This window comes from Panthera onca, chromosome F1 (genome assembly GCF_046562875.1).
Source record: "Panthera onca isolate mPanOnc1 chromosome F1, mPanOnc1 haplotype 2, whole genome shotgun sequence".
NCBI classification, from domain to species: Eukaryota; Metazoa; Chordata; class Mammalia; order Carnivora; family Felidae; genus Panthera; species Panthera onca.
Genome location: NC_138355.1, coordinates 71156094 through 71170774, shown reverse-complemented (window position 1 = coordinate 71170774; position 14681 = coordinate 71156094). Strand labels below are relative to the sequence as shown.

General features: G+C 60.3%; 1 protein-coding gene across 1 annotated transcript; it reads left to right on the top strand.

The window, feature by feature from the left end:
* Positions 1-3911: 3911 nt before the first annotated feature.
* On the top strand, positions 3912-14610 carry CHRNB2 (cholinergic receptor nicotinic beta 2 subunit). The gene is made up of 6 exons (XM_078441394.2): positions 3912-4867; positions 6063-6208; positions 6408-6452; positions 6891-7000; positions 7751-8630; positions 11665-14610. The coding sequence occupies exons 1-6, from the start codon at positions 4804-4806 to the stop codon at positions 11833-11835; spliced, it is 1416 nt and encodes a 471-aa protein (XP_078297520.1). The 5' UTR covers positions 3912-4803; the 3' UTR covers positions 11836-14610.
* Positions 14611-14681: the final 71 nt, after the last annotated feature.

Genomic DNA, 14681 nt, shown 5'->3' with positions numbered 1-14681 from the left:
TAAGGCCCTTGGAGGGTGACATTAGTCAGGATCAACTCCCGAGAAGGAGTGTGAAGGGCGAGTTCCTTAGGGGGAATAGGAGACGTTCAGAAAGAACTGGGTCCCAAACTGGAAGGAGGTCGAGGAGAAAGGCAAGGGAGAAGAGGGGAGAGCACGAGGAGGGGGCGGAGGCAACCGTAGAGGTGTTGGCCATTGGAGCTTTGGCCTGGGGCCCCAGGGCGACCTTGAGAGTCTCAAGCCTACTGGAGGCCAGTTTACCAATATAATTAATCGGCAAGATAATTAATCGGCAAACTTAAAAATTTTTGGTCCAGCAATGTGACTTGGAGATTGTTAAAGAAACGTGCACAAATTTACGTGCAATGGAATATGTGCAGCTGTTAAAAATAGTTGCCACAAGGTATTTGAGAAAGAGTAAACGAAGAAGGAAGGGGACAAGTCTAGATTTACAGTGTGGTCCTTTTTAAAAAAGTGCAAGTAATGTGTGTGATTTACTTAGGACCCCAACAGACATGCCTATTTTTGTACAGCAGAAACGTGAACGAGGATGCTCATGCCTGCATTTTTTTTTAGTTTATTTGGAGAGTGAGCACGAGTGGGGGAGGGGCAGAGAGAGAGAGAATCCCGAGCAGGCTGCTCTCTGTCAGCACAGAGCCGATGCGGGGCTCGAACCCACGAACCACAAGATCACGACCTGAGCCAAAATCAAGCATCCGATGCTTCACCGACTGAGCCATCCACGTGGAGCCACCCACCCCAGTGCCGGGCTGATCGCTAACAAAACTGGAAACAACCTGAATTCCGGGACAGTGGAATGACCACGTGGTGGCATAGCCACACAGTGGAGCACAGGGCGGCAACGGGGCTGAATGAGTGACCCCTGCATTCACAGCATCCAGGATTCTCACAAAAAACCGAAACCAAAAAAACGCACGAAAGATCACGATTCCATTTACGTAAAGTCTAGTAGGCAAAGTCAACGTATGCTATGAGAAGTCAAAATAGGGGTTACTTTTCTTTCATTTGTTTGAATTGTGGAAAAACACCTGTAACCTAGAATTTACTGTTCTGGCCGTTTTACCGTGTGCTTTCCAGCAGCATTCAGTACATTCATGGTGTTGTGTGCCCATGATCTCTGTCGAGTTCTAGAACTTTGACAGTCACTCCCCACTCTCCTCCCCCCATGATGTGACTTGTGGAGATCCTGGAGGGAGTAATGACTGGCAGGGGACGTAATGGGGGGCTTCTGGATATTGGTAATGTTCTTTTGTTTTACCTGGGTGAGATGGTATGGGTGTGTTTGTGTTGCGAAAATGTAACTGTATATTTATAATTTATATGTATTTTGTATCTAATATCTAAATACATATAAATTTAGAGATCTATAATATCCGTACAGATACCTATTATATAGATAGGTACATATTTGTATAGATATTATATACTATATACATTTAATATACAGATATATTAGATATTTATATGTAAAGTGATTAACGATTATTTTTCTAGGAGGTAGGATTATGAATCGCTATTGTACTTTGTTTTGCTAATTTGTATTTTCCAGTTGGTCTTCATGAATATGTATAACTGTGGTAATAGTTTTTAAATAAATAGTTTTTAAATTTAAAATATCCTAAATAAAGGAAAATAACATCCGTTGCAGTGCCTCCTAAGAGAAAAGCGTTCCTTACCCTCAGAGGCAATGGGAGTGTCTCACCAGAGCCTTGCCTGGTCAGTTTTGCCTCGGGGCTGACTCATCGCCCATGTCTGCCCATCGCCCCACGTGGCTTTCTGGACCTGTCCTCTCTCTCTGAATGCCTGGCTCTCCGGTGGACGCGGAAGGAGTGTGCGAGGGAGACACGAGGGGGAGGGCGCTCTGGCTCTCCTCGGCCACTGGGTGCTTGTGCTCAGGACTCCTTGCCGAGCTGGAAGTACTGCTCCTGTCGGACGTGACCAGCACCGGAGTGATGCAGAGAAGGTTAACACAGCCCTGGGCAGGGATGGCACACGAGGCTGTGAAGCATTCCATCTCTGACTTAGAAAGTAAAAATACAGGGCGCCTGGGCGGTTCGGTCGGTTGCGTGTCCGCCTCTCGATTTCGGCTCAGATCGTGATCCCAGGGTTGTGGGGTCAAGCCCTGTGTTGGGCTCTGCGCCGATGGCACGGAACCTGCTAGGGATTCTCTGTGCCTCTCGCTCGGCCCTTGTCACTCACTCGTGCGTCCTCTGTCTCTCAAAAACAAAACAGAAACTTGAAGCAAAAGCTGAGGAATCTGAAAAGAGAAGACCGAGGCCAAGATGAGCAGGCTGCCTGGACTGGCCCAAAAGCGCCAGGGAGCAACCGAGGGCTTCGAGCAGGCAGAGACCCGCTAGTCTGTCACCACAGAGACAGGCAGCCACTCCAGAGACTGATGTTCATAAGCGAAGACTCACGGCCTTCCCCGGCCACCTCGTGTCCGCCAATAGAGAGATGGCAAGTACTGAGGACATCTGCACGTACGGCTCCCTGTCCCTCCTGTTCAGGTCTTTGAAGAGCCTTTAGGCAGCCTGGCTTACTGGCTTTCTCCTCTTTCAGTGCTGGGTTTTATCTCCACTTCCTGCATGTGTTCAGACCCCGTTACCTTCCTGCTCTGTGCCTCCAGAACACCATGTCCCTGCCCCTGCTAGAGCGGCCACCGCACTGGACCTCCTTCATAGCTGGGTCTCAGGACGCACACAACCCTTGAAAAACAGTAGACACCCAACAAATGTTGATCTACATTGTTGAAGGTGGGTCTCTTTCCGACCTTTGACCCTTTCACCAAAAGGAGTGACTGCACACGTTTCTTTTCCTTAAGGCTTTTATTCTCCACTCTTTCCTTGCTTCTAAGATTTTTTTTTTTTTTCAACGTTTTTTTATTTTTTTTATTTGTGGGACAGAGAGAGACAGAGCATGAACGGGGGAGGGACAGAGAGAGAGGGAGACACAGAATCGGAAACAGGCTCCAGGCTCTGAGCCATCAGCCCAGAGCCTGACGCGGGGCTCGAACTCATGGACCGTGAGATCGTGACCTGGCTGAAGTCGGGCTTCTAAGATTTTTTTAATTCTTAGTAGATCATTACATGTTTATGTGTGTGTGTGTCCACTCCCACGTGCATCAGAGGGCCTGTGGCCACCCACTCCTTTTCTGGTACTTGTCTTATTTTTGCTCTTCAATATCAGGACTGAGGACGTGTCAAATAAGTTGCTTTTAGCTGAACTTCCACTTTTTTCAAAAAAAGATTTTTTTAATGTTTATTTTTGAGAGAGCGCGCCCGAGCAGGGGAAGGGCAGAGAGAAGGAGACACAGAATCTGACGCAGGCTCCAGGCTGTCGGCACAGAGCCCGATGCAGGGCTCGAACTCACGAGCTGAGCTGACCTGAGCTCCAGCTCGTGACCTGAGCTGGAGTCGGACGCTTCACCTACTGAGCCACCCAGGCGCCCCTTAGCTGAACTTTTAAAAAGGGATTTCCCCTACACACTGGAAGGTGTTGGTCCTGCACTAGCCCTTTTCCTATTTGTCAAGCCCTCATGAGAAGCGGGGCGCTGTGCTGGTTCATGATTCAGCAGCGGAGACCGCCACTGCCTTAGACGGATTCGTTCATTGGATGGACATCCTCTGCAAACATAGAGCAGGGCGCTGGGCTTAGTCCTCGGTCAAATACTCCTTCCTTGAGGAACTGACATTTCTGTCAAGTGTTCAAATAAACAGAAGGTGGTTGATAAAAGGGCCAAGGGAACGCCCTGTTCAAAAGGCCCTGAGGTGTGAAGGATGGGGTGGGGGTGGGGTGGAGAATGTTCACGATCTTCAAGAGCGCACCTGTAGTCGGGGTGGGGGCTGCACATAGTGGTCTCGATGAGGCTGAAGAAGAGACGGAGTAAGACGGAGCCTGCATGTGCGGTAAGGCTGCTCTAGTCAGGAAAGTTTTAGTCGTAAGTGACAAAAATCCACCCAAGGAAAAAGGGAAGCCTTTATTGGCTCGGAAACTAAACGTTCCGGGCTCTTCCTATCAAAGATGTCGCTGAGTTGTGAACCCTCTCTGTCTCACGGTTGCTTTCCTTCTCCGGCTGGCCTGTGTGATGTGGTCCTCGGATCCCCTTTGTGACACAGAGGCCGAAGACTGGACTGGAGGGGAATGGGCAGGACTAACTGATAAGGGCCGCTCTTGAAAGTTGCCTTCTCTTGGGGCCAGGTCTAGGTGTCCCCACCTGAGGCCCCCTGGGGGAGGGCAGGAGGTTGGCCTCTGAGGGAGCTTATGGAGGCGGAGAACGGGACAGGTGTGTGTGTGTGTGTGGGGGGGGGGGTTCTGTTTCCACACTCGCTTTTCTAAAACGGCAAGCCCAGAGTCCCCTGTCTCTTTGAGGACCTGAAATGCCTTTGCTCGGCGGAACCCTCGTCCTTCCAGAGAGGCAGGACCGCTTGGATTGGTGAGAGCGAACAAGGAGGGCGGCAACGCCAAGAGCTCCTCCCGAATCCCGCCCCCTCGTTCCGGCGCTGGGTGCCCGGGTGCTGAGCGGCTCCAGAGCTGCTGGGGGCAGAGGGCCGCCCGCTTCCGCCCCGCGCACACGCGGCCTGGGCAGAAGCACGTCCCACCTGGGGACCCCCTTTCTTTCTGGGCTCCGGCGCTTCCGCCTCCGGGGCGGAGACTCCTCCCCTCTCCGTCCCAGTCGCCTTCCCGGGGAGAGCGGCCCGAACAGCCTCCGCCCGCCGGCCCCCTCCCGCAGCCCGGCCGCCCCGGCCCGAGCGGCTTCAGCACCGCGGACAGCGCCCCGCCCGCGGCATGGCCCTGCGCTCCGGCCCCGCCGCGCTGCTGCTCGGCTGCGGCCTCCTCGGGCTGCGCGCAGGTGAGGACCGCCTCGGGCTCCCGAGCTCCGGGGTGGGAGGGGGACCCCCAGAGCTGGGGGTGTCCGCGGGGGGGGGGGGCGCCTGGGGGACTGAACGGGAGGAGGATGTCCCCGAAGGAGTAAGCGATGCAAGGAAGCGAAAGAGATGCGGGCCACGGTGGTGGGGAGGGCGTGGGCCCAGAGAGGAAGGAGGGAGGGGGTCTCCCCGCGATTTCTGGGGTGTCAGGAGGGCACACGCTGCCGTTGAGGTGCCACCCGACTTCTCGTGAAACGTTTTCACAAGTACTCTAGCTGGATCGGCACCCTCCCTTAGCTCTCCAGCGTTTCCTGTACCCCAAGTCGGACTCCTGAGTCTGGCCACTCCGCAGGGGCAAGGCAGGAAGGGGCGAGAAGTGACTTCTCAACTCTCTTGTGGGGTTGGACAGAAGACTTGGGAGGGAAGTCGCTGGGCCAGGCTGAGGGCTAGGAAGGAGCTCGAGGGGGTGGGGCACATGGGTGCAGAGTTGCAAGAGAGTATGTGGAGGGGCAGCAGGGGCAGGTGTAAAGGGGTTACACAACTAAATGTTTTCCACGCCTGCATGCCATGGGAGGTGGGCTCCCGTGCGTGTGGAATTTGGGACTGAACACATGGTCCGACCTACAGCACAGGCAGCCCAGCCCAGCTATCCTCTCCAACCCAGCAGTGACTTTGAAGGTGGGGGTGGGGTGGGGTCACAGCCAAAGTCACATGGGGAGGCACATAATGTTACTTGTACACACAGATGGGCACTGACTGAGGAGAAAGGTCGTGTGGTGTGATATAAATAGCCGTTCCCTTTCATCACCATCCCAAACTCTCCTCGAAGTGCAGGGATCTTTCAGGAGAAGCCATGAAAACATGAATCTCCAGTCTTTTGAGACCACTGTCTGAGACCTTGCAGGAAGAGTAGGTCTCCACAATCCTTGCGGAATGGGTTCCTAGTCTGGAGACATCTGTGTGGGGCTCCCTGGTCTCCCTGGTCAGTGATCTCAGAGAACGGCTTCGCCATGAGGGGCCCCCACGGGCTGACCTAGGCATTTTGCTATATCCTTAGGGATGGAGCAGCGGGACGCTGCTGTTTCAGCCTGGCTGGCCCACTTGGCTAGGGAGAGCGGGATGCTAGGTGGGCCCCCCTTGCCCACTTCCTTCCTTCCTGCCCCCCACTCCCCTGCCCAGGCGTCCGGGGTACTGACACGGAGGAGCGGCTAGTGGAGCACCTTCTAGATCCTTCCCGGTACAACAAGCTCATTCGCCCAGCCACCAATGGCTCTGAGCTGGTGACCGTACAGCTCATGGTGTCGCTGGCCCAGCTCATTAGTGTGGTGAGTACGGGTCCCAAACTCTCTGCCCAGCCACTGAAATCTGAAGAGCCAAGATTGTGCTCATGTTTGTGCTTATTCCTCTGGAGTTCCCAAGGCTTGGGGAGCTATGGGAAGGACGCGGGTGCTTGTAGTGAGCCCGCCTGCTGGGGGGCCTTCTCAGCAGCTGGGGGTCCTTCTCAGCAACTTCTCTTCTCTGCAGCATGAGCGGGAACAGATCATGACCACCAATGTCTGGCTGACCCAGGTTAGTGCTCTTCCTGCCGGGCCCACATCCCCGGTCTCCTCTTTCCTCCTACCTGCTCCCCCCCCCCCCACCTTTTTTTGTATGCGCTTTTTCCTCTTTTAATCTCCTCAAGAAAGGCGGAACGGTATAGACTTTGGATTCCTAAATAACTGATCTGAATCTTGGTTCTTCCACTCACCAGCTCTGTGACGTTGAACATGTTAAGATCTGCGAGATCCATTTTATTTGTAAAATGTAGATTCTAATATCTTGGCTTAGATGTCAAATTAAATGAGGACGTATTTTATGAGCCACATTGGCTGGGCAGAGAAGTCACTGTCAGGAGGGAGTGGGTTTTAAAAGCCTCCTCAAGCCAGATGCCCCATCCTCCCAGTCTCTGTCCTTGACCTTGAGCCCCACCAAGGTCAAGGCTGGCAATGCTCTCTCCCCCTTTCCCAGGAATGGGAAGATTATCGCCTCACCTGGAAGCCTGAGGAGTTCGACAACATGAAGAAGGTTCGGCTCCCTTCCAAGCACATCTGGCTGCCGGATGTGGTCCTATACAACAAGTAGGTGGCCTGGGAGCAACGGGAAGGCGGGTGGAGATGACCAGGATGCTCTGGGAGGGAAGGGGTCTTGGGGAAACTACATCAGCTCATGCTGGGAAGAGAAGGGACCTCTCACTGGCACAGACACAGTCACTACGCAAACAGGCCCAGACCACTGCGGGGTGGTGTGGACCCCGAGGCGATTTGGGCCACGGCCAGTCCCCTCCCAGCCAAATAGGAGCCCCTGGCGTTTGGAGCCGCGGTGGGATACGAACAAGGGCTGGCAGCTGCAGCGCCTTCGCTGATTCCAGAATACGCTTCCCTGGAACACCGTTCAGGATCAAAGAGCCTGGCGGTCCCGGTTTCTCCCCGGGTTCTGTCCCCTTTCCTGCGACAACCCCGCTGACCTTCAAGATCCCACATCACTAGTGGGTCCATGCCCCGCTCTCACCTGCCTCTGTCCCCCTCATTGCTTGGGACTCCTTACTCTCCACCCTCACGTGGAGCACCCAGTTTGCGCGATGCGCGATAAGTAGCGGACAGCCCCCCTCATCCACCCGCTTCTGCCTCTGAAAGGCCTCACAGGCCTCCCGACCACCAACTCACCCACTCCCCTTCTTGCTCACTCCCTGCCGCACCTCTGTACGCTCCTGGCGCGTTACCCTCACACCTGGGTCTCCCACCCCGAGTCTTCCTCGCACTCGGCGCTGGGCTGACGGGTAGGGTGCGGGAACGCTGGAGCCGGGGCTCACTGTGCGCGTCCTCTGGCAGCGCTGACGGCATGTACGAGGTGTCCTTCTATTCCAACGCCGTGGTCTCCTACGACGGCAGCATCTTCTGGTTGCCGCCCGCCATCTACAAGAGCGCCTGCAAGATCGAGGTGAAGCACTTCCCCTTCGACCAGCAGAACTGCACCATGAAGTTCCGCTCGTGGACCTACGACCGCACGGAGATCGACCTGGTGCTCAAGAGTGACGTGGCCAGCCTGGACGACTTCACGCCCAGTGGCGAGTGGGACATCGTGGCGCTGCCGGGCCGGCGCAACGAGAACCCGGACGACTCCACCTACGTGGACATCACGTACGACTTCATCATCCGGCGCAAGCCCCTCTTCTACACCATCAACCTCATCATCCCCTGCGTGCTCATCACCTCGCTGGCCATCCTCGTCTTCTACCTGCCGTCCGACTGCGGCGAGAAGATGACGCTGTGCATCTCCGTGCTGCTGGCGCTCACCGTCTTCCTGCTGCTCATCTCCAAGATCGTGCCGCCCACCTCGCTGGACGTGCCGCTGGTGGGCAAGTACCTCATGTTCACCATGGTGCTGGTCACCTTCTCCATCGTCACCAGCGTGTGCGTGCTCAACGTGCACCACCGCTCGCCCACCACGCACACCATGGCGCCCTGGGTCAAGGTCGTGTTCCTGGAGAAGCTGCCCGCGCTGCTCTTCATGCAGCAGCCGCGCCACCGCTGCGCCCGCCAGCGCCTGCGCCTGCGGCGGCGCCAGCGCGAGCGCGAGGCGGGCGCCCTCCTCTTCCGAGAAGCCCCCGGGGAGCCGACGGGCCCGGCGCAAGGCTGCGGGCTCCGCGCGGCGGTGGACGGCGTGCGCTTCATCGCGGACCACGTGCGCAGCGAGGACGACGACCAGAGCGTGAGTGGTGCCGCCGCGCGAGGCTGCCGGGAGCATGGGGGGCGTGGCCTTCTCCGTGGGCTTCCGGGAGGCGGTGCCGAGGCTGCCGGGAGTGCGGGGGGCGTGGCCTTCTCCGTGGGCTTCCGGGAGGCGGACCGGACCGGGCCGGGGTGGGGGTGGGGGGCGCGCACGACCCGGGACGCGTTGGGGGCCTTTACGGCTTGGCGGCCGGCCGGTGGCCCCCGCTCGCCCCCAAGCCCGAGTTGGTGATGTGACCATCGCAGCTCTGGGCACAAAGGGCACGAGTCGCCCGTGCGCCCCACAGCGCGGGGGGGGGGGGGGGGTGGGGGGGCGCGGCCGAACCGAGGAGGGCCGGGGCGGGGGTGGGGGGAGGGGAGAAGAGTTTCCGCGGGGAGGACAGTCCCAGGTCCCGGACCCCTATCTGCGCCTTTGGGCCCCGGGGGGGCCGGACCCGGAGAAATCGTTTTGGAGGAGGGGCCGGTGGAGGCGAGGGCTTCCCGGAGCACCCTGCGCTTTGCGCACACCCGGCTCTTTGCTCCGTGAGCCGCGAGACCGCGCAGGGGGAGAGTTCTGCGGGCGCCTTCCCCCCGCCCGCTTTGGGCGGTCAGGCTTCCGGTACCCGGGCCGCGTCCAGGCTGTGGCTCCGCAGTGGTTGCCATGGTGACGGGCCAGGTTTCCGCCGGGATGCGGCCGTTCCGGTTTGGGGGCGGCGAAGAGGGGCGCCTCCAGCACTACCGTGAGGGGCTGGGCCGGGGGGGGGGAGGTGCGGCTTCAGAGCCTGGCGTTTCTGTGCCCTGTTCTGGGAGCCGGGGGCTTGGCCAGGGAGCGGGGTACGTTCCCGATGGGCGCAGGGCGGGCCCGGGCCCGGGGACCTGCGGCGGGAGCCTCGGCTGCCGAGGCCACGTGGGAGATGCAGGCGGGGTGTGCGGGGCGCAGCCACCCGTCCCCCCGCCCTTGCCGCAGTCCGTTCTGTGCCGCGCGCGCACTGCGCTGGGTGCCCGGGGCGCAGTGGCCTACTTGGACGCCTCAGACTCTCCTCGTCCAAGCCCCAGTGCTCCGTCTATACCGGACCTGCAGCCTTCCCACCTTTTAGTAAATGGCATCCCGTCCACCCGGTGGTTCAGACCAGAAACTGCAGTGCTCCTTGAGCCCTCTCTTTCTCTCTTAAACCTCCCCCCCCCCCCCCCCCCCCCCCGCATCCAAATCAGCACACATCCTGTCCCGTGAGCACAGACTCCAAAATCCTTCTCGGCGTCTGTACTCTATTGCCCTGGCTGGAGGCCTGGCCCAGGGCAGGGTCTCCTAGGTGTCTCCCTCAGTCAGCTGCTCCATCCAGATACACGATATCTCCTTACGTGGTACCTTGTCTCCCTGGCTTGGGTCCTTGGGTCATCTGGCTGACCGGCCTAAGCAAGCTAAGCTCTGTGCTACCTCAGGACCTTTGCACACCTCTCTCCGCCTGGAATGCCCTTTCTTTTTACTGGGACGTCTGTAGCTCATGCTGCTCTTGCTCTCAGGGTCGTGAATTCAAGCTCCAGGTTGGGTGTGGAGCCTACTTAATAAGAAAGTCTTTTTAAAAGTCTATTACTATTATTAATCTTTGCTCTCCTGTTTGAGAGTAAGTCGCAGACATCGTGACCCTTTATCCCAAGTACCTCAGGGTGTCTGTCCCGAGACCAGAGATACCGTCTCGCACAACCAGGTTCAGTGATCAAATTCAGGAAATTTAGAGTTAATATAATGTCTTAATCTGCTATGAAGCCCATATTAAGATGTTCCCAGCTTTCTCAGTCATGGTCTCCGTAGCACTTTCCCGCCCCAGCCCAGGAGCTCAAGTTGCATTTCGTTGTCCTGTTTCTTCTTCTTCGACCTGCAGCAGTTTCTCAGCTTTGTTTTTCATGGCATCAACATTTGGGAGGATGCGGGCGGAAGGTCCCGGTTCGGGTTTGTCCGATTGTTTCTTTCTTCACTGTGTTCCTGCCACAGCCACGTCCTTCCCGCTTATCACGTGACCTTAAATGTCACTTCCTCCAAGAGGCCGTCCCAGATCACACCTGAGATGGCGCATCTGTCCTTTGTTTCCTATGAGGGCCGGCCGCTGCGTAGCCACCCCGTCCCGCCTGTCTGCGCCCTCAGCCACAGCCTGCGTTTGTCTTGCTCCCAGTCATACCCCAGGGCTTGGTGCCAGGTGCACAGTAGGCACAGGTGTGACAGGTGAGCCAGTGCTCAAGCTGCCTCCTTCCCAGGCCCCCGGGGGAGCGGGTGCAAAGGCCCCGACGCAGACCGGGTGGAGCGGCTCCGAGGGGAGCCCGGCCCTTCGTGCAGGCCCTGTGGCAGCGGTCGGACCCAGGGGTTATTCTCTTTCCGACCGATTTGGTCCCATCTGGGGACCAGTCCTCGCCCTCCGTGCCGGAGGTGGTGCTGCGGGATGGGGCTCCCCCGGCGGCCGCGAAGAGCGAGGCCCGCAGAGGCAGCATTCGCTGGCAGTCTGTGGCAGACGCTGGGGTTACACGACGGATCAGATAGGGTCCTTGCGGTTTAGGACCTCCCCGCTGGCTGGGGTGGGGGTGGGGGCAGACGTGCAAATCCAAGTGGGGACACGGTGCAGGAAAAATACCGTGGAGGACATGTGCACACGGTGTCCAGGGGGACGGCGTTCACTCTGAGCAGGAGTAACAGGGAAGAGCACTTCGTACAAGAGGCAACATCTGATTTGGGCTTGAAAGGATGTGTAGGAGTTCGCCAGGCGGAGAAGGGAAGATCAGGATTCTAGACAGAAAGGAGGCTCGAGGCACAGAGCCTTGAGAGCACGACTTGGGCTTCGGTGAGTGTGGCTCGCAAGGCGGCGGACGGCGGTGCCCTTCGGATGTCACTGGCACCCTTGCGAGCGCGGACGGGCCGCTAGAGGCTTCCGAGCAGGGCAACTTTGGAAACGTCAGTCTGGGGTCACGGAGGGAGAGGGGCGGTGTGTGTGTAGCGAGACCGGCTTATACCTGTTCCCTCTCACCCCGCGGCCCCCTGCCCCTCCGTCCAGGTGAGCGAGGACTGGAAGTACGTCGCCATGGTGATCGACCGGCTCTTCCTGTGGATCTTTGTCTTTGTCTGCGTTTCTGGCACCATCGGCATGTTCCTGCAGCCTCTCTTCCAGAACTTCGCCGCCGCCGCCTTCCTGCACGCGGACCGCTCGGCGCCCAGCTCCAAGTGAGGCCCTCCCCGGCCCGCGCTCCTTCGCCTGTGCCCTCTGTTGTCAGTAGTTGTGGCGGAGGTGGGACAAGTGAGCTGGGGGCGGGGGCGGGGGGGGGGGGGAGGCTGCCGCAGATCCATTCTTTCCCGCCCCCCCCCCCCGGGCCCCTCCCCAGCACCTGTGGCACGCGGCGGCCGGCCTGTCCCCTTGCACCGGCCAGGCAGGCTGGTGGCGCACGAAGGCTGAGGAGGGAGAATGGGGATGTGGGCCTTCCACGCCGAGGGAGGAGTGGCAGGGGAGGGGCCGGGGCGGGGCAGGGTGGCGGGGCGGGGCCGACTCCGGCCGACCTGATGGAGTGCCACCCGACCTTTCGGGCACAGGGAGGGAGGGGCCAGGGGCGGGCCTGAGTGTGGCCCGATGCGTGGACAGCGCCCGGGCGGGGGCGTCTGCCCGGGGGCTCACCTGGCGCTGTGGTCGGATTCCTTGGGGGGGGGGGGGGGCCTCCAGCCCAGCCCCACAGCCCTCCGCTCCTAAGGGGCCCCGGAGCCCCAGCTCCCTCTGCACCCCTTCCTTGCTCAGGCCAGGGTGTGGGGGGCAAGGCTGGGTATCGGGGGAGCCTCTGAGTTCTGAGGGTGCGCAGTGCGAGCTCGCCGCCTGCTTCTGGCCCCCTGAACTGACCGGGCGTTTGAGTCGGGAAACCAAAGCTGTCGGCTTTAAGCTGACCCAGCCTCCGTGCCCTCCGCAGAGGGCGCCGGGCAGGAAGCGGTGGCGCCGCCCCAGCCCTCGCCCGCCGGCCAGACCCGAGCTGGGGTGAGGCGCGTCGCGTTGCCGCCTCCGGCTCCTCACGCGGCACGGTCTTTGCCTCTGTCCCCGGGCCCCCGGAGGCCGTGTCCGCTCCCTGCTCCCAGCCACCAGCTGGGGACCCCCTGGCCTCTCAGCCCAGTCAACGGGCCTCCCATGGGCCTCCTGCCCCCCTCCCTGCCACGTGAGTGGCTCCGATTTGCGGTCCCAGCCCGTCCTCGGTGCCACGGAGGGGTCAGTCCGCCCTGCGTAGCCAAAGGGCCGGCCGGCACGCCGTGCTGTCCTCCGCAGCCCAGCCGGCCTCCCGCTTCGGCAGGCACGGCAGAGGCGGGGGCCGTGCCATCGGGTGGGGGCGCACACGGCACAGGCCACGGGGCCAGACGGGCTCAGTGTGGATTCTAGTCCTGGCCCACCACCTGCTCGCTCAGCCACGGGAACAAGTCTGTTTGCCCTGCGGGGCCTCGGAGCCCCCATCTCTACCATGGGGGCGGGACTGCCTCTTCGGGGGGGGGGGCCGAGGAGGAAGGGAGGTTCTCCAAGAAGCCCAGTCGGTCCCTGGCACGAAGCAGAGGCTTCGCAAACGTGCGGTCGGGGGGCAGCCAGAGCTGGGGCGCTGGGCTCACCTGACTGTCCTGAAAGCCTCCCTCGCAGACCCTCCCTTACCCTGTGTCTCTTCCTTGAGCAAAGCAAGGCCCCTGAAGCAGGGCGGGGACTGGGGAGCTGGGGACTGGAGAACATTGCGGGGCATGCTCGGTGGGTCTGACGGCCATGCCTCTCTCTGGAGAGCTTTCTGCAAAGCGCCGTCCTGTTCCTGGGCTGTGCTCCAGCCCTGACCCTGGGCTCCCTCCCGGGTCAGCTCCTCCCAACACGGGTGCGAGCTCGTAGCCCCTGGGCCGATCTAGGCTTGTCCTGGCCGCGGATGTCCGGCCAGTAGTTGGGCCAGGTGTGCCTCGGCATGCGTCCCCGCCTGCCAGAATGGGCTCATCTCTCCTGAGGGGGGTGTCTTGGGCCCGTGGACCCCCCCCCCCCCCCCCCGCCCCGTTCTAGAGCAGCAAGTTGAGACTTGCTTGCATTATGCCTGGACCCACGGCAAACTCAGAGTCCTGGGAAAGTCCAGGAACCAGAACACCAACTGGAAAGAGCCCTCCCCCTGGAGGGTGGGGTGCCTGCCGGAGGCCTTCCCTCCTGGCTCTCCCCGCCCCTCGTCAAGGCCTGGGCCACGCGGAGGGCCCTGTCAGCTGCCGCTGCGCCTGGCCTTGCGTTAAGTGCTTTCTGCGAGTGGCTGTTGTCCAAGTAAGTCGCCAAAAACGCTAGAGGGGTCTAAGTTGGCAGCTTGCCCAGCGTTTCGTGGGCATCTGACACATGAGGAAAACAAGGCCTGGAGACCGAAAGCGCTTTGCCGTGACCTTGCTCATTCTTGTCTGTAAAACGGGGAGGGCAGAGCTGGTTGAGGGCTGGAGCGCGGAAAGACAGACGGCTGCGTACGACGGGGTCACCGGGCTGGGCCCTTGGGGCGGTGCCATTTCCCCATGTCTGGGCGCCGCCCTTTGGGGCCCCTGCCGCTGCAGGGAGGGGAGGGCGGCAGGGTTTGAGCCCTCGGGTGCTGGGAACTGGGGACAGGCACAGCCCCTCCTCTTCCCTTGTGCCGTCAGGGGGCGCCGAGGCAGTGACTGGCCCGTCTCTCCCGGGGACGGCGGGGCCACAGGCCGTGTGCCAACCACACTGTCCGACTCTGCTTTTGACGGCCGGCGCTGCGGCAGGAGGCGAGCAGTCTATCGGCGGCCGCCTGACGGGCCTTCTCCGCAGACGAGGGCTGTGCAGGGAGGGCAGAGGCAGGATCTGGGGGCTCGACTCCTGCCTCCTCCAGCCCCAGGCCCTTGTTCCCAGACGGCCTGCAGGCAGGGGGCTCCCGCCGACACAGAAGCCGCCTCAGAGAGGCGGAGGGACGGTGGGGGGCGGCTGAGGGAAGGCTAGGGCGTCGGTGAACCCAGTCCCTGCCCGTCACCCGCCCAGGCCGGAGCGTGAAGCGGCACCTTCGGTGTGTGGCCCAGCGGCCCGGCTGGCTG

What these genes read in the sequence shown, in the direction of transcription:
- CHRNB2 (XM_078441394.2), top strand. Translation starts at nt 4,804, where the DNA reads ATGGCCCTGCGCTCCGGCCCCGCCGCGCTGCTGCTCGGCTGCGGCCTC. An exon ending in CCAATGTCTGGCTGACCCAG is followed by an intron (nt 6,453 to 6,890) that starts GTTAGTGCTCTT and finishes CCCCTTTCCCAG; the next exon opens with GAATGGGAAGATTATCGCCT. An exon ending in GATGTGGTCCTATACAACAA is followed by an intron (nt 7,001 to 7,750) that starts GTAGGTGGCCTG and finishes GTCCTCTGGCAG; the next exon opens with CGCTGACGGCATGTACGAGG.